The 19,545-nt window shown below is 36.3% G+C and overlaps 2 protein-coding genes across 2 annotated transcripts in view; both read right to left on the bottom strand.

The window, feature by feature from the left end:
* The window catches only part of LOC136804606 (bifunctional peptidase and (3S)-lysyl hydroxylase JMJD7-like), a 243,570-nt gene that overhangs the window by 105,165 nt on the left and 118,860 nt on the right, over positions 1-19,545 (bottom strand). The window lies entirely within an intron of this gene.
* On the bottom strand, positions 603-11,861 carry LOC136804608 (thymidine kinase, cytosolic-like). The gene is made up of 8 exons (XM_067061213.1): positions 11,762-11,861; positions 6,199-6,318; positions 5,646-5,677; positions 5,183-5,296; positions 4,031-4,124; positions 3,010-3,099; positions 2,257-2,376; positions 603-1,039 (listed from the first exon to the last, which is right to left on the bottom strand). Exons 2-8 carry the CDS (start codon positions 6,268-6,270, stop codon positions 851-853), a joined length of 711 nt encoding a protein of 236 aa, XP_066917314.1. The 5' UTR covers positions 6,271-6,318; positions 11,762-11,861; the 3' UTR covers positions 603-850.

The raw sequence follows: 19,545 nt of genomic DNA, 5'->3' as shown, positions 1-19,545 counted from the left end.
TATACGATATTATATTTTTAGTACTGAAATTTTGTAATACATTTTGAATTCAAAAATAATATCACGATTTAGAAATTTGAAATGGACAGTATTGTCACAGTAGCGTTCCAGTGGAGGGGGGGGGTGCCTTAGGAAATGTAAGGTATTGGGATGTACTTTAAGACTCGTGTTTTATCTTTGAAACCATAGTCCTTATAAAAAACACTGGTCTGCACTGGAAGCTTATTGTTTTAACTTTTTGTGAGCTTTTTCTTTGTTAATTTCAAAAGATAAAAATCGATTTGCTCAGTTTTTGATTACATTACCAAGTCCTCTTGGGATTGGTTTAAGATTTAATCACATGATCAAAAAGTGAGCAAAACAAACTAATTTCTCAACACAAGTTCAAGTAAGAAACAATGGAAAGAAACAAAAGTCTTCCAGACCAGGATTTTTTATACGGACTATGTTGAAACCCATTACACCCATCTATCAGAGACCCTGTCAGATCAACCCTGTAATTGATTTTCCAAAAATAGCGTAAGGTAAAGCCCCAGTAGAATAATGAGTACTGGTCAGACCACTCACTACAGCAAAGAACAAGACATTTAAACTCTCTGAAATTTCATCATAATTTAGCTTATATTTGTGGGTATACATGAACATTTAAAAATTATCAGGAAAATGGTTATCTATCTAAAATATAAAAGGTAAAAGAAGATTAGAACATAAAAAATCTTGAAATAAAGTATCAAAAACTTCGAAAAAGATTAAAAGGCAAGTTTCCTCTAACTCAGCCGAAAAATTGAATATAATTATCTAAACATATTTACAAAAGCGAATCACTTAAAATCCTAAAATTTTACTTCCTTTAAAAGCTTGCATTCTCGGTACGATGGTGGAAAAGAACACCGGTCGAAATATTTTCCATTGAAAGTAAAGGTTTACGTCGTTGTCGGACTTTCTCCTTTTGACGTTCTAAAGTGTCGATATCTAGATTTTGAGAGTGACAATCTCGACAAGCTGCCATATATTTATCTGCTCCACCGATAACTTCGATCTGGAAATAAATCAAGAAAAACAATATCATTTCTCAACTTGCTAAAGTGGTAATAGAGGGGTGCACACCAGGCTCGCATTATGCTTAGCATTCTATTGTTCTTAAAAAATGGCCATATTGTTTAAGAACAATAGAATGCTAAGGTACCAAAATCTGAGCCTGCGTATGCTTATAAACGTTATGCTTATGGAAAAAAACATGTACTGCTCATTCGTAACTTCGGTTACAATACAAGATTTTTTAAATTTTTTTTTATTTTTATACGCACTGATATTATCCCGTAACAGTTATCGTATTATCATATAATACCTATATTACTGTATAACACGTATTATTATATACCTGTAGGCAAAAACAGCCATTGAATAATTCCTGATATACCATGGCTATTATATCACGGTAGAATTTTTTTTTCAAATTTTGCTTTCAAAGTTTGAGTTTTTTTGTCGCTCTTTTTGTTATCAAAGAAATTCATTCAAATAAATCTATTGTCAATTTCATGAACAAATTTTAGGACTCAAAGTAATTAAGAAAATCATTAAAAAAGAAAAACATTCGAACGTTCGATTATGGGAGTGTTTAAAGTGAAACGTTTGACTATTGACATAACTAATTTTTTGTTTTTGCCTCTAGGTATATAATAAAACATATATTCAATAGGTTTTCGTTGGTTATTGGATTTATTAACCCTCGGTGATGTATATTCAACTCGGCTTCGCCTCGTTGAATATTACATCACCTCGGGTTAATAAATCTCAATAACCAACTTTTACCCATTGAATATCTGCTTATTATAAACGACTGCAGTAATGTGAATTACCTTAAGGGAACTTTTTTTGGCGGGAATTAATTTTGGCGGGCAGAAATTTTCCTAAAATTTTTTAATTTCGGCGGGAACTTATTTTGGCCAATAGTGAATTTTTTAAATTTTGGTGGGAACTAATTTTGGCGAATGACAGCGTAAATATGTTCTCTTTTGCCTTATGTTGAGCAATTTTGTGGAATTTCGGGGGTTATTTAGGCAAGGAAACAAAAAAATTTAATTTTGGCGGGAACTTATATTGGCGAGTGAGCAAAATATTTAATTTTGGCGGGAACTAATTTTGGCGAATTTCGTCTAAATTCGTCAAATCCGTCAAAATTAGTTCCCGCCAAATTAAGTTCCCTTAAGGTAGTGAATGTGTTTATTTAGAAAAAAAGGAATCTCTCTGACTTACCGTAGTATCACTTATTAGTCGTTTGGTGAAAGATCCTTCGCCATAACAATTCATACAAACTGCACTCAATTTGACAACACTTTCTGCTAGTGGTACCAATTGTAAAATATTACCAAATGCCTAGAAAAAGAAAAAATTGTTACAATTATGTGTTACTATTTTTTGGTTTGGACTCGAAAGAAGTCAAAAATATTCACACTCAGCAACTCTTGAATCAACTTATCCAATGGGCTATTCCATTTTTAAACCAGGGGGTCGATTTTCCAATAATATTTTGTTCATTGTTCATTTTTCAGTTTATCAAAGCGGGTCATTGTTAGGGCTTCCAGAGTTTCTAGAGGGGTCTCTTCATCAACTGACGTCAATAGATGTCTTCTAGCCCATTTCCAAAAAAATTTCAACTTCTAGCGGGTTCTACCCTAGACTTCCAGGGCACAAGTTATTCAAAATTAATAGTGCGGTTAGTAAAAGTTTGCCAAAACCCCTGTATAATTTTTGTTTAGAATAGCCCAATCACACGCCTAAATTTGCTAATAAACATTTTTTTATAAGAAAAAATGTTCTTAACATGTTCTTAATTTCACCATGATGTCAATATTTTTGTTAATTTTCCAAAAAAATCGGGTGTTTTAGAGTCAAGAAAGCCTTAAAATGTTCTTAACTTGCACTTAAGAATTCGGTCATTGAAGCCATATGTTCTTATATAGTTTGCTCTTATAAAAAAACATGTATAGTATTTAGAAAATAACTAACCTTTCGTTGAAAATCTCCATCTAAAGCAGCTACAATTACCGTCTTTTTCAGCTTAGCCATCTTTTCACAAAATTCGACAACATCAGGGAACTACAAATAAAGGAGGTAGGAAAGTACGGTGGCAAAGACAGCAATTGCTATAATAGCTACATAATATAACATAACTACTTTGTACTTGCTTGGAACCTTTTGGGAAGAACTTTTGGCGGGAATTTAATTTGGCGGATGGCTGAAAAAGTTTTTTCGTAAGGAAATTTAATCTGGTGGATCAGGGAAAATGCTAATTTTGGCGAGAATTTAATTTGGCGGATGATGGATTTTTAAATCTGAAATCAGTATGAAAACATCGGACATAAAAAGAGAAGAATTAAATTTGGCGGGAATTTTTAAATTTGGCGGATGGTCGAAAAACCTTAATTTGGCGGATTTCAGACAAATCCGCCAAATCCGCCAAATTTTCTTTCCGCCAAAGTTTCTTCCTTTAATGTACTTTCTATGAAATTTTCTTACACCCCTGCCTCAGTGACCTGGTGAGAATGTTATAATTTTCGCAAATAAAGCCCATTGGGAGAGATATCTCTTGTTTTTAAAAGGTAGAAATTATAAATTGTATTTTGGAGTATTTTTACGTTTCCCAGTGGGGATGTAGATTTATTATAAATTTTCAGTGGGGATTAATATTCCTATGTGGGAGGATTTCTTGACCAAATTTTCAAGTGGGTATGGGGTCCCGATGGGCCTATTATCTAGCTTGAATAGTAGCTCGTTCTATACATACCCTAAGCATTATAAGATATACAGGGGAGTCTCCTTAACTTAAACACGCAAGAAGTACAGAAATTTGTTCGAGTTAAGGAAATTTCGAATTATTGTTAAGATATTGTTAACTGAGGGACCATGGTTGTTCGAGTTAAAGGAGAAATTCTAGAGAAAAAGCTTTAGGAAGAGAAGTTATAGCTGGTTATAGAAGTTCAAGTAGACTCCACTATATTCAAAACATTGAAATGACTGAGATTCTTACAAATTGGCCTTCATCAACACCAATAACTTCGTATTTCACTGCAATATTAACAACATCTTGTAACCTCGAACAAGAAATTGCCTTGAATGTTTGTCTGAAAAAATAATATGAAAAGAAATGAAGATATCGAACCCCTTCCGGACACCAAATAATACAGGGAGTAGTCTTGCTCGTTTTCGCCATCTATTTTTCAAAAATATACTCAAAACTTCAGGCTCTTTCATGTGGTCGAACGGAGATATTTGTATTAAATTTATAAAACCCTTTAGTACTTGACTTCAGCAGTACACAAATTTAAAAACCAATTATAGAATCTGAAAGCTCTCGATAAACTATGTAGAAGACTTTTAAGCGAGTATGGTCGATTTCTGTACCGAACGGGAGTTATTTGATTTGGCCTAAAATGAGTTTAAATTTCTATAAAAATTGGGCCCTTGGGCTCTAGCCTAGGTTTTCAATAAATGGGTCTAAAAATAAAGGGGGATCCTTAAATTTTTTTTTTCCTGGGCCGCCCTTCTAATATCAATCCATAGGGTATCATGTATGTCTGTCCAAATTTGGTGCTTTGTTCCAATTTTGCACGTTTTTGATGTTTTTTGTTATGAAACCAGGCCTACTATGTACCTTATCGGCCCTTTTTACGCCGGCCCTAATTGAACGCCGGCCCCTTTTACGCCAAAGCCTAATTTTGGGCTTACACCAATTAGGGCCGTAAATAACGCCAAAACTTGTAAAAATCGCTATTCAGGCTTCAAAACCGTAATTATTAACTAAAATTTACATTAAAATGTTATCTTTCAGTATTAAACTGTTGAAAATTCCATTGAAAATCATTTACTTTCGTAAAGTTTTGTATATAGAGTAAAAAATGGATAGTTTTCATCCTTTAATCATGCCTAAAATCCTTTAAATTGTGTAAGAATGGTCAAAAATTAACGCCGCTTTAGGTAAAAATTGCAAGATTTTGGCCCATTTTACGCCGGCCTTTTTTAACACCGGCCCTTATTACGCCACGAGCCCAAAAATAACGCCAATAAGGGCCGGCGTAAAAAGGGCCGATAACGTAAATCCTTTTGGCTTAACGTAGTGTAGTCTTTATTATGTAATGTAGTGTTTTAGAAATGTAAATGTTCGAGTGAAAAAAACACAAACCTGTCATGTGTAGCAACGCCATCATCGCTGTATCGTTTGTCATGTTCGTATTTGATCACCAAGCATGAATAAGCCGCTACTTCATACCGTTTTATCCTACGTAGCAGTTCAGTTCTAAAAATGATATGAAGGACAGTGTAAAGGCCGTTCTCCACTTGCGCGCGCTGCGATTGCATCTCTTGGCTTTAATCCTTTTTACTTGGAAAAAAGATTACGTCATAAAAATGTAGCGCGGGCTCGAAAAAAAAAGTTGAACACATTTCAACGGCGAAATATGTCGTTCTTTGATAATTATGGTTAGGGTTTGTCGTTCCTTTTGTCGCTTTTTAATAGTTATTTGTCGTTCTTTTTAGATGGTCTGGAAACGTTAGATGAGCAGTCTCCTACCACCCTCTAACAAAACATTGTGTGACATTAGATGGGGTATGTGGAAAAAAGTAAAGGCATAAATAAAATATCTTACGTTTTGCCCGAGAACATTGGCCCAAAGATAACCTACAAAATTAAAACAAACCTTTCAAAGCATCAAGCATCATATTAAATCGATATTTGGATCTATGTTAATGAATGGAGCACTCTTTCATCAGAGAACCTTTATAAGTAATACCTTATAATCAAAATGGTGAATATTAAGCAACGTTCAAAATAGTAGTACATTACAGTTCGTTGATTTCACTCAAAATTTCTTATCAACAATAGGCTGTTCCATTAAATTCCCATACAGGGGTGGAAGAATCTTTTCAAGATAAAAAAGTGATTCTTAGAAGATTGTGGATACCCAGCTGGAAAATTGCAAAATTTGAAAAAGAACCGTTGGGAAAAATCTGTTTATACCTTGTGTGAGGGTGGACGAACTAAAATCAGTCTTTTACCCCCTCGAAAAATGAAAAAATATTCCTTTATACCCCTTGGAAATGTTCGACTTAAAATGGAATGGCCAAATAACACAGGTTATTGAAGATTCCTCCCCTATGTAAGATACCTAGTAGCCCAAAAGTTTGTATACAAAATTTCACCTGAAGTTGTCCTTTATTTTGATGTGGCGCTGCTGATCGAAATCCATTTAATGATGCTGGTGTGATATTCATAATTTTTTTTTAATTCAGATATATACAATTTTATTTATTTACAACTTTCTAGAAGAGAGAAGATAAAAAGGTAATAATTAATGCTGATATCATGAAACTGACAAAACTTATAAAATTTTTCTTCTCTATCACTCGCTTGCGACTGAAGTCCACTATAGATCATACTGTAAAGGTCAAACGTTTTCAAAACAGTGATTTTACTAGACAGTCTTTCATACTTAAAATTCAATACTTCATAAATAAGGCATGACCTAGGCATGAATAAACACAAACACCTCTCAATGTCTTAACCAAATCCCTAACTATTGCATGTTTTTCTTTTAGAGGGTGTCAAATTGCGATTTGGTCCCTTTTGGGGTTCTATTTGTAAATAAAAGTGTTTGCATAACAATTTCAAAATATGTTTTTTCACGCTGAAATCCTTAGACGCTACTGTGAAATTTTGTTTTTTAGAGAGATCTAAAATACCATACTATAAGGAAAAAACATAAAGAAAGAAAGAAGAAAGTCATCAACGGAATAAATACTTGACTTAATTATTTAATCTCAGCGCAAGTTTTTTGTTTTTGATATTGGAAAACATGACATCATTTTATTTGTTTTCCTTAAAACATCATAAACAAACTTTTTTAAATGTATATTTCATATTCACATTAGAAAACTCAACTGCCACACAACTGGTTTATAGGGAAACTTATTTTTTGTAGTTGCGAAATTCAATGCATTATTAACTATGACCAAAATACTGCCAAAATATCCAATTGTAAGATAAATGTGCTACAAGATATGTAATATATTTCGAAGCCTTAACCATACAAAGTGTTAATACAAAAGGATAACCCACAGTCTAAACTGTTCTCCTCTCCATGCTTTTAAAAAGCAAACCAGGATCTCATTTCTATATCTCTGATTCGTTATGTTTCAGGTAATAAAAAACGCAGGTTATCAACTCCCATATTTCATCAAAAATTTGTGAATAGTCAGAATCACTTATTTTATGTTGAATAATGAACCAGTATTTTTATCTCTCAAAAGGGGTAATCAGGTCTGACAAAATTGGGACAAAAAGATTAATTACAGAACTATCAAACTTCTAAGCATCAAGGTAGACTTGGAATCCAAGCGTTAAACTTTGTTCACAGTCTAGGTTTGATTGCTTTGTTTATGCTGGTTTACCCCTTGGTGCAAGTAACTTGCTTTCAGGAAGACTTTTACCTGCAATACAGGTTGATTAATCAGTTTTTTTTGCGTATCATTTACCATAATCTTCCTGTGCACTTTGATAATTTTTATATGGGGTACACCAAAAAAAGTACACAGGTTTGTCGAGATATTGTGAGCTTCATGATTTAAATTTCTTGTTCATTCTTTTTTATCGTATGGAGGATGCTCTAACTTAAATTCTAAGCTATCATACATTGAATTCGAAAATTATTTTTAAAATACTGACTTTTTTTAATGTAAAAAAATCATTACAAACAGTGAGCAAAATCTTTCTTTACACGTAAAAATACGAAAATGCAACTGTGTTCATCAAAACTCGTTACGAAATTTGAAACATATGATAAAACAGGTTATCCCATGTGGGATAATATTTTTGGAAAAGCTGAAAAAAAGTTTTATAAATTTCCAAGAGAGATTTTGATGTTATGTGTGTGCTATGTGAGAAAACTTTTGAAAAAATAGATCACCATTCTTCGACTAGTGGCTCAAAGAACTTGGGTCTGCATTGAGTTTGCTCGTGTTGGAAATGTTCATGACGTGCAAATAAGATGGAGAAACTTTTGGCAAAATATAAATAAGAAAAAAAAACAATAAAAAAAAACAATAAAATTGTGTTTTTTTTATTTTGTCTTATTTATAGCGTGATTGCTGTTTTTAACGATTTTTTTAAATTTCGACATGGAAAAAAAGTCAGATTTTTTAGAATAACTTTCGAACTACTTTTTCAATTTTAATGTATGATAGCTCAAAATTCAAGTTAGAGCATCCTCTATACGATGAAAAAAGAATGAGCAAAAAATTTAAATCCTGAAGCTCACAATATCTCGACAAACCTGTATACTTTTTTTTGGTGCACCCGGTATGTGCAAATCATTTATGGTAAATACTGACTCAGCAAAACTATTTTTGATTTCCTTCACGACCACTGTTCACGACACTTCAAAATAAAATAGTAACTGCCTCAGAACTTGAAACAGGTGGCTGGTCTTTTAATGTGGTTTATAGTAATTTTGAAAGTTTTTAGAACTTGCTAAATAGACATCATATAAGGATATTATGTAAGGTTAGGTGTGCGGGTCTTCCTGGATTTCGAAAGTCTGTCAACAAGTGTTCACACATAGACTGAATCAAATATTCTGTATCAGACCTGATCAGACCAGCTTACCTGCGTCAAGCTCAAATATTTTAAAACTTTGCGATATGTGAGTGACTAAATACTATATACTAGTGTGATTAGGTGAACAAAAAAGTAAAATCAACACAGTTTGTTTTTTACGATATTTCGTTCTATTTTCAGAACTTCATCAGGTATAATACTGCACAAGCGTTAACACATTTTTAAATGCTACAAAAATCAGTGATGCGTAAAAAAAAAAGGCGAGAAATAAAAAATTCTAATGAACAAAGGAAAAAATTCTATAGGGAATAAAACAAAGAAAATGTTAAAAAGATTTAATAAAAATAGGTGCGTAGCGATAATATTTACAACGTTAAAACAGTACAATAAAATTGATGAAAACAACCCCGTGGGGAATAATCGTCGAAAACAATAAAACTAAAAATTTAACAAAAAAGGTTTCGAATTAGCACAGTAAACGCAGTGGAAATTAAAACGGAAAATTAAATGCTCGTGTCCCCTTCTGGTTTATTCAGGACAAAAAGCAAAACAAAAAGAAATTACGGAACAAAACATGGGAACACCTGATACTAGTAGAGCACACAACTGTGCTGTAGGCATGCCCGTAGGTCATACCAAGCAGTCCAAAGAAGGGCGTTCTCCCAAAAACGACCGGTCATAACCAAATGACCGCAGTATAAGCTCAATACTAGCATCAGTTATCCCCAGAAAACTGAGGAGTTCAAAAAATGGCCTAATCCGGAACAACAACTTCACGATCGTTCAACCCGTGAGGAAGGAACGTATTAAGTTTATATTGCCAAAAACGTTCTCTCTTCCTGACATCTTCAAGGATATTTCCCTGGTCAATAAGAGTGAATTCAAAATCTGCAAAACCGGAATGACCAGGTAGGTCAAAATGTTCGTGAAGTTCTTGTTGTGGCACAGTTTTGTCCTTGTGATATTTGTTACACGATTTATAATTACTGAACCTAGTTCTAAAAGGAGTCGTGCAACTACCGACATACTGAATACCGCAGGTTTTGCATCTAAGAAGGTATACAACATTGGAAGAGCTACAGTTCATAGATAACCCACGAATGTTGTATATCTTTCCATTCCTAGAAGCAAACTCTGATGTATTCTTAACTGAAGGACAAAAACACCACAGCGTTTTCCAAGACATGGTTCACTCTGGCCTTTGTTATCATCCCCAAGTAGGGACTTTCGCGCGAACCAACATATCTTTAAGACTTTTGCCCTTGCGAAAGCCCACTAACGGCACGTCTTGGAAAACCTTTTGGTGTACTTTATCAAAAGCTAAAATAGAGTGTGCCTTCCTTACAATCCTATAAAGGTTCCGGAACGCAGGATGGTAAGTTATCATAAGAGTGAGCTTATATTTCTTTGCACTCTTTTCCTGCTGTAACAGATCCTTTCTATCGAACTTCCGACCCTGTATCACCTTCTTGCGCACCAATCTCTGGCAATATCCTCGCTTGAGTAGCCACTTTTCCAAATCATCGCATCTTTTGTCAAACAACTCGGGCTTCGAACAGATACGGTTTAGCCTTAATGTTTGACTATATGGTAGATACGGTTTAGCCTTAATGTTTGACTATATGGTATAAAGTGTGATTAGTGTGATTAGTATAGTATGGTTGATTGATCCAAATAATTTGGGGTAAATTTTGGTGGTTGAGCTCATTAACATAACTTTAACATTTAATAGGGAATACAGAAAAAATTTTCAGGAAAATGAGCAAAACCTTCTTTCAAATCAAATACCTTAAGTGGATAAATTTTGGCGGGGATTAAATTTTGGACAAGAATGTCCTTGTCCTTTGGCCTTTGGACTTTGGATCACACTTTCTTATACCTAATATTTTCCTTCCTACTCGTATTACTGACCACTCTATGACACTTATCGATAATATCTTTTCCTCAATTTCTGAAAAACACAGTTTTTTTGTGAAAAAATTCTTTGTTAAAAACATATTTTTGTCATCAGTTGTTATATATAAATGGACGAAAAAAATTTGAAATTTTTCTCAGACCCAACTTTGAAATTATGCTTTCCCTAATTATCATTAAAATGTTCTCAAAAGCTGTTAACCAAGTAAATTAAATGAAAATCTAGCACAAAAATGGCTTTAGTTTAGGTTGAAAAATAATCGCAATTTAGGGTAATTTCGAGCATGTTTTTCAGTTAGGGAAACCATCCAGGATCCTGCCATTCTATCAGCTAGCAAAAACTGTATGACACTTGTAAACTTAAGTTTCTTACCATTTTCCATCGAAAACAATCGAAAACATTACTGCTTCCCAAAGCCGGAGACCAAAGCAAATGATCCCTCTTGATGAGGGCGCCCTTTTGGATCTATTGTTAACTCATTTAAAATGGTGGACAGAATTGCGGAATGACGAAGGCGCCCACTGCTTTGAGGGTGGTAACGCCAAAACGCCCGATATGACCAGCCAACAGAAGGCAAGTTTGTTGCCATGCGAGTTATGTCATGCACTCCACCGTAGCGAAAGCGCGAACAACAGTTCACAATTATAAGAATATCTTATGTGCTTAAATTCTATTTAACTTTGAGAGCTTCATGGAAGATGAAGAAGTAGAAAGATGAAAAATGTGCTGGTTAGTTTTTTTTAAATAGGTGTGTTCTATCATTGTTGAAAGTTGAAGAAATTTCTACCAACGCATATTTTTTTTACAGCCAATTAAAGCTGTAGTCTGCTTATACTTACTTAATGTTTGCTATATCATCTAGGCAAAAAACGGTAAAAAAAGACACAAACACAATCTTTTTATGAGCGTGGTTATGATTTTTTTGATTGCGGCCGCGTACAGTGTACAGGAACTCGCGCCAAATGTTCCTAACTGTATTTGATGATATCACTCAAAAACAGGGGTGGTACCTGGAAATCTTTTCTGAAAACAGTTACTACCAAGGTGTAATAACTGCAAAGGGTGGTGGTCCTGAAAAAAAGTGTTGAAAAAGCACTTACTACACATCATGTCTTGTAGTAACTGCGTGCCCCCCCCCCCTGGCCTGAATGTGTTTAGATCTTTTTACTTTGCATTACGTATTGAACTTTTTCTCGGAAGGATCCTACCTTTAGACTTTATAAAAATAAACTCACCTAATTTGGTTCTTCTGTTAGAATGTGCTTCTTAGTGTTTGTTCCAGTAGCCTGTTCAGGTGAGGTTCTTCTGACAGTTCAGGTGGGGTGGGTACGCACACAAGGTTTGTAAACAAATGAGGTTTTCGCGCCGTTTTTTTCCCGCGCGTTCCAATCTTTGAATCGGCCGACGGTAAAATATGCTAGCTATAACCTCAAAATGGTAGCTGAGTGGCGGAGAATCTGTCAGCAAAAATTTGCAAATGGCACAGGCTGGGTTTTACAGTTTTACTATTTTGTTTCGAATTATGCAGGAAGACCAACAAAACGTAGATAGTCAACGAGAAAAATCTTACTAGTGTATATATATAAGAATTGCGAAGCGATCCAGGCAAGTCACTCGCTTCGCGCAAAAGGACCCCTTGCCAACGCACCGGACTTAACGAACACCGGACACGCGAAAGTCCGGTGTAAAATGAGAATTTTTTTTACCACCGGACAATCTTTACACCGGACTTAAGGAAGTCGGATGTCCGGTGTCGGAGAAGGATATTTTTTTCCACCGGACAATCAAAACACCGGACATGACCAGTCCGGTGCGTCCGGTGTTTCTTAATTTTTTGTTTCATAAATGTCCGGCGTCCAAAATTCCCTGTATGCACACCGGACTGACACCGGACTTATTGCGTCCGGTGTAACGAAAGGATACTTTTTGCCACCGGACAAATACACCGGACAGTCCGGTGCTAGGGTGGTCAGGCCAAAATTTTCCACTCAAATTTTGAAAACCAAACTAATTTTATTTGAAAGTCCTTACCTTTGTGAGAAAAATGAGGGGTCATTTGTTAAAATTGGTTAAGTAGTTCCAAAGTTATTCCATTTTCAAACCACAAAAAAACCACCTTTTCAAAGAATCGCCTCCTTACACCACGCCAGCAAGAAATAATTTTCGGAAGCACCAAAATCGCGCCAAAAATGGCGGATGAAATCTAGTCTTCCGTGTGGCGGGGTGTGGGGAGTTTTGCTGGTGCGGTCTGAAAATCGGCCCGATGACTGTTAAACTTTAGCTTATCGCTAATGAGCTGGAAATGATAGCTAAAAACAAATTTCACCACTAGAAAGCTGAAATCCTCAGCTTTCAGATGGTGTATGGTGCTTAAAAGAAAAAATCCGCAATCTTGTTAAAAAATCGCAATTTCTTCTTATTTTTCAAAATCCAGACGGCCTGTAGATTTTCAAATAAAGCACTTTGTGATAGATTGTAGCCTAATCTTACCCTGGGTTTACTAAAAAAACCGCGATTGAAAAGATGAACCAGCTCAATAGCGACAGACATTTGTTTCAATGTGGGTCGAGAATTTTCCGGTGCCGTGGTCAGCGCAAAATCGCGTTTTCACCTTGACGTCGAAAAACATGAATATCTTTGGAAAGAAAATAGATATCTGGATGCAGTTTTTTTTATTTGTTTCCCTGATAATTCCTGATTGATTTAAAAAAAGAATGAACAGATTTGGATGATTTAAAGGTAAGTACTAATGCATTGAAGCTCATTTTTGTAAATTCTTCCTCGTTCCGCGCAAAAAATCCCGACGAGTGCGCACCCTACCGGTGCGTCGGCAGGGTCCTTTCTTCGCAAATTGCAAGAGCAAAATATTTAGAGTACCCTGCCCAGTTGGCGACCGAAATTTTTTGATGCAAATTTTTCACTTACTTTTTACTTTTTTGAAAATCTTTTTCGACCAGCGGTTAGACAACTTTTAACATGTTCTTCGTGTTTGTTTTGATTTTTATTTGAGGTGATCTTCTTAGAATAAAAAACTTTCGAAGCGAGTGGTACTAGAGTCGGTTCGCCAGTGCACGAACGGCCCCAGTGCACGAACGAGCGTCTTTGAACTTGAAAAAAACTACCAAAAACAAACACGACCCTGCCTATGCCCCGGACAGTCCGGGGTTTTTTTGATGCGTGCCCGGGGTCCGTATTATTTGTTTTTGAGAGACTACCCCGGACGCCCCAGACAGCCCGCGCGGTCGCTTTTTATAGAATCGCTGACCGCGCGGGCTTTTTTCTAATTCATTGAAATATTCTTCCGTGGACAAACGCCGTCTTCCAAAAGATCTTGTAATGTCCTGATTTTGGCGTTTCGTGTGTGAAGCCTGTATTTGAACCTTAAATCTCAAGCGTGGTTTGTTCAGCAATCAAAATGCTAAAATCTAACCGAAAGCTGAAAAATGGATCCTGATCAGACAGAGAAAGGTAAGTAAAGTTAGTTTTTTTATTTTTAATTAATTTATTAACCTTGCCTAGTTTATAAAAAAAATCTAGACCTGGATAAAATGTCCGGGGGTTTAAAGTGTGCTCGGCGATATACGTCCGGGGTAAATTTATGGCGCAAAAATTGGAGCCCCGGACGTAGGTCCGGGGAAAAAGTTATTTTTTTCAGACCCCAGACATTTGCCCCGGACTGTCCGGGGCATAGGCAGGGTCGTAAACAAACTTCTATAAAACTTCCTTTGTGCAGCAGAATCCTCGAACTATTCCTTGCAATCTCTCCGAAAATTAAAATAAACGTAGCACTAGAACAACACCAAACCGATTTTGAACGAGGCCAAGTAAAAAAATCACGAAATTCGGGATTTTTGTAAATATGGCTGATTGCGAGAGAAAATGTTTTTTATAAGAAAATTTGCACAAGAAGAGTTCTGAAAATGACTTTCCTCTTTTAAAAACCTTTTATCTTCCATCACACAAAGTTTCATTGAAACATGTAAGCTCATTAATTCAAAATCAATAGAAACATATCACCAGTAGTTGATATAAAAAAGGTTCCAGTCTGCGAACGATCCGAACACCATATTCAAAATGAAGACATTGAAAAGTCAATAACGCTGAATAATATAAAAGCCCCACAGCCAAACCAAATGCTAATATTAATATATACTAGCCTATAACGATAAGAGGAATATGAACGTTAACAGATTCCCCTCTGTCTATGAGGTGATCAATAAAATATACTATCAAAACATTTCATCATGCCAGCCAAGCAAAGCACACCAATAAAACAAATATCAAAACCAAAGACCAATGGTCATTGTATAAAAAGTCCATTTTCAACATAACCAATATCAACTGGAACAAATATATCCATCAATAATCGATCGCGAACCAGAAACTTTCAATAAATCAAAATCATCATAACTATTTAAATACCATTCTCATCAATATAAACCAAAACATATCTCACCATGTAATCAACATATCAAATACCAATATCGAATAACATTAACAACATCCTCTCATGGAGGACGTAGCCTTCCAGAAACAAGAACTTGATTTAATTTACTGGAAGACGCTCCCCGTTTCGTAAGGGAGTCAGCTAATTGCTTCGAAGCTTCGATCCACTTGATGGACATTTTGTTATCGTGTATCATTTCATAAATGACACCCATTTCAATGCGTAGCCTTTTCTCCGATACCATAGTTGTTGAGTGAACATTTTGTACCAGAGATTTGTTGTCGACAAATGACTTTATGGGGATTCGATTCTGTTGATCAGATTTACCGTAAATCAATTCTGTTAGAAGACATCCGATAACGAAAACACTTTCACAACCATCAGCAAGTGACAATGTTTCTGCAGCAAGGGTGCTTCTCACGACACGTTTAATCTTTGTAGACGACCAGGAAATGGGACAGCATTTATCTCCTTCGCCGAAGAGAAAAACAACTCGACCACCAGTACTGGAAGTTCCGTCAGGAAGATTGGCGAACGATGCATCATTGAATAACATTAGCTTAAGATTACTCAGTTCTCCAAGACGTGGGAACTTGATTTGTAACGCTTCAGATTTCAACTTTCTGATGACTTTATTCGCTTGAAGTAAATGATCTACTGTGGCTCGATTGGTTATCATACTCAGTTCAAGAACGTCATATGAAAGATCTGGTCGTGTCTGTGTTGCGACCCAATTCAATTGACCGATTGTTGTTCTCAAAAGTTTTTCCTCTTCGGATGTCACTTTATCGTTCTTTCGTAACTTTCTCGATGGCGTGATTGGAATCTCCTTCATTGACTTTACGTAGATCGATTGCGATAAAGTTGTTTCATTTTGGTTGGTCGAAACTTCCAATCCGATGTATTTGAAAATATCAGTTCCCTTAGAACCAACTTTGTAAATTTCACACACCTTCTTCACAACAGTCTTTAAGAAGGTCTGTGAACCAGCATACAAAAGTCATCAACATGTAGGATAAAATTCCTGCAAGCTGGTTAGATGAATCACGCCACATGAACAGTGCTTTGTCGATGGTTGATTGTACGCATCCAAGTTTTAGTAGTGTTTCTCGAATCGTAAAATACCAATTACGGGATGCATCGTTGAGCCCATACACTACTTTTCGTAGCTTCCAAACTAGGTTCTCAGCTACTTTTGCTTCAGTGGGGGGTTTGACATAGATTTCACGATGGATGTCTTCTCCTTGTAAAAACGCTGACTTAATATCAATCATTTCGATAGGCCATTGCTTTGTAGAGGCAATAGCAAAACATGTGCGAAGAGAGTCCTTGGATATTGTGGGAGAGTCACTTGGTATATCTGATGTCTCTTCAAATCCTCTCACTACAAGTCGAGCTTTAACTGTAAGGTTAGGTTTGGGTTGTTTCTCAGTCACTACCCATCTTGTTGAAATCAAGGGTTGGTTTTCGAATTCAACCGGTTCATATACGTCAAATGACTTCCAATTAAGAAGCTCTTTTTCTTTAGCTTCTTTGACAAGTTCTCTTTCTTGGTCATTTGTGGGATGAAATATAGCATTGAAATTGACACTTTCACTGGTATTTTCCCATTCAATCGCTGAAAAGTCAAGACATGAATGTTCACCATTTTCTACATTTTCGACATTGAACCACGATGCAAACTTTCCTGTCGCTTTACCTCCTCTGCTGATGATACGGGCAGTTTCCCATTCAGAGTTATTTTGTTTAATACGCACAATGTCCTGTAGTCTAGGAAAAAGTTGTCTTTCTGATACAGCTGCAGGCATTGGTGGTGGTACTACATGTGTTTGATCTGAGGTGGGTGGTATAGGAGCATCATCTTCATACTGAATTGTCACTGGGCTGTCAATCGGTTCTGTAGATCCGGTATCGATGATTTCCGATTTGTCACATGCTGTTGGGACTGTAACTTTGGAGTTAATACGTTTGGTTGGATTACTGTTTGGATTTGGGTTGAATTCTTCTCCGACTTTGAGGATTCGACAACTGGGAACTCTTACATAAACACTTCCATGGCGGACAAAGATAGTTTTTCCGTCCTGACCAATAACTTTTCCAGGACCTTTCCATTTGTTGCTAGACTCTCGTTTGTAGTACACAGCATCACCGACTTCGAAAATTTCGCTATGGCTTCGTAACTGATGTCGCAATGCACGCCTGATTCGCTCTGATGATTCAGCTTGTATAAATGCACGTCTCCCTGAGTGTAGACTGTTAAGATGTTGATAGAAACGTTCAGATGTTGTTGTACCCTCTAAAGCTGGTGGCTTATCGACGATCACGGATGGAAGATTAGGATTTTGTCCAAACAAAAGCTGATAGGAACTGTAGCCAGAGTTCATTTGTAAACAGTTTTTTGCATGAATTGCCCATACTAGGGCAACATCGGGTTTCATTTTTGGGTTTTCTTCCAGGACTTTTTGCAAACATTCATCAACAACGGCATGGTTACGTTCACATAATCCATTTTGCCATGGACTTTCTGCTGCAGTGTTTCTGACTTCGATATTAAGGTTAGCACACATATCCTTATACTCTTCATTTGCAAATTCACCACCGTTATCTGCTAGAAATTTCACTGGACAACCGAATCCTGATCCGATCCACATAAGCATGACTTTATCTACAATGGTCGACGGCTTTTTATCGTTTATAAATCTGGACATGGTGAATCTTGTAGCTGCATCGATTAAATGAAGAATGTATTTACCGTCTTCCCACTTCTTGAGATCCATCACTACGACTTCATTGAAGGTGGTGGCTAATGGTAAACTGACAACTGGCCTTGCAGGAGTTTTCTTAAATTTACGACAAATTTGACAATCAGCTGAAATAGCATCAATCACTTTGGAGCAAACTGGCGACAGAACTCCTGCATCTCGTAATAAACCTTTTAAGCGTTTCGGGGACGGATGAGCAAACTGCTTATGAAGTTTTGTGACAACTGCGGAATTTTCCTTATCGCTTTCGACACCGGTAAAGCAACATTCTATGTCAATAGATGTGTCTCTCAAAGGGATGCAATAATGGCCTGCTGATGTACTTTGTAGGTTAACAACATTTCCGTAAATTTCAGCTTTATCGTTCACCAAATCAAGTTTCATTCCTGCTTTTTTCATTGCATTTTTACTTAAAAGCATCGGAATATCACTATCAATAATATCTGTTTCAATGGTGCATCTTTGTCCGGCAAGGTAGCAGGGCAACAATGCTTTACCTTTTGATTTGAGTCGTTCACCACCTCCAAACTTGTAAATAGTTTCACTATCTTTGTAAATAATCTCACTTTTTTCACTGTCACTTAGTGAGTCGATAAAACACTCTATCCAATCTTGTCCAGAAACTGTCGACGAGCATCCACTGTCGAGAACGGCAGCATTGGTAGATTCTGTTAACAACACTGTCATTTCATCATTATTTTGGCCCGTAAACAGAGCAAATTGTTCAGTCTCTATGTAGAATGAATGTTCAAGATTTTCATAAGCATGAGGGCAATCTTTCACGAAATGTAATGTTGAATCGCATGCCATACAGCGGAGTATGTTTCCATCACCATCCAATGGGTTCGTTTTGCGACTGGTGGATTGACCTCTTCCTCTGTTGAACGGTCTGTTTTGGTAGTTGGTGAAACGTCCTCTGCCTCGTCCTCTGACACGACCGCGATTTGGAAATTTCTGTTTGAAAGTGATGTTAGCTTCCTCCTGGTTCGATTCATGGATATCCAATTTGATGCTTTTAGATGGTTCGGTTGCGATGGGTTTTGCTTGTTGTCCAAAGAACTTTTCAATGAGTTTTTCATTTGTTTATATAACGTGGTGTGTTCATTATAATTAACTCCTGTCAGAACCATAAGACGATCATTATTTAGCAACCCTGAGTTCTCAAGTAGTTTAAATGCCAGGACACTTTCTGGCAACTCCATTTTGATTTTTTTTGTTTTATTGTAACGCTTCTCGAATTCAAGTATGTACGTATCCATTGTTTCGCCTTCAACTTTCTTATATCGATCGAAATTGACGTAATATTCGTACACTTCCGCCAACTCATCTTTTTTAAACACTGTATCAAAGAACGCTATCAAAGTTTCTACGCCATCGTCTTTTTTTAGATCATCAAGATCAACTTCATTGAATACTTTGTCTCTTATTTGGGATTTGTCATCCTCTGGTAGAGACAACGCTACCGCTAATCCTTGCTTCTTCTTGGCAAGGTTTGTGACATAAGTCCAAGCACGCAATTCTTCCACATATCTCGTATAAGGTTTGTCATCTCCAAAGGCTGGGGGCTTTTGAAAACTTTCTGATGATGCCATTTTGAACCACTTTCTGCTACCATGAAAAGTCAATAACGCTGAATAATATAAAAGCCCCACAGCCAAACCAAATGCTAATATTAATATATACTAGCCTATAACGATAAGAGGAATATGAACGTTAACAGACATTGCAACGTCAAAACATTCGAAAGCGCTGGCGATCTCAATTAAAAAAGAAGACACTACATTGCCGCGCTTTTCGATGGGCAAAACTT

This window comes from Clytia hemisphaerica, unplaced genomic scaffold, assembly GCF_902728285.1.
Source record: "Clytia hemisphaerica strain Z4C2 unplaced genomic scaffold, Clytia hemisphaerica genome assembly, whole genome shotgun sequence".
Lineage (NCBI taxonomy): Eukaryota > Metazoa > Cnidaria > Hydrozoa > Leptothecata > Clytiidae > Clytia > Clytia hemisphaerica.
Note: the sequence above shows the minus strand (reverse complement) of the source record. Positions and strands in the feature narration are given on the sequence as shown.

What these genes read in the sequence shown, in the direction of transcription:
- LOC136804608 (XM_067061213.1), bottom strand. Translation starts at nt 6,270, where the DNA reads ATGAATATCACACCAGCATCATTAAATGGATTTCGATCAGCAGCGCCA. An exon ending in CCAATGTTCTCGGGCAAAAC is followed by an intron (nt 5,297 to 5,645) that starts GTAAGATATTTT and finishes TATCATTTTTAG; the next exon opens with AACTGAACTGCTACGTAGGA. An exon ending in GGCGTTGCTACACATGACAG is followed by an intron (nt 4,125 to 5,182) that starts GTTTGTGTTTTT and finishes TTATTTTTTCAG; the next exon opens with ACAAACATTCAAGGCAATTT.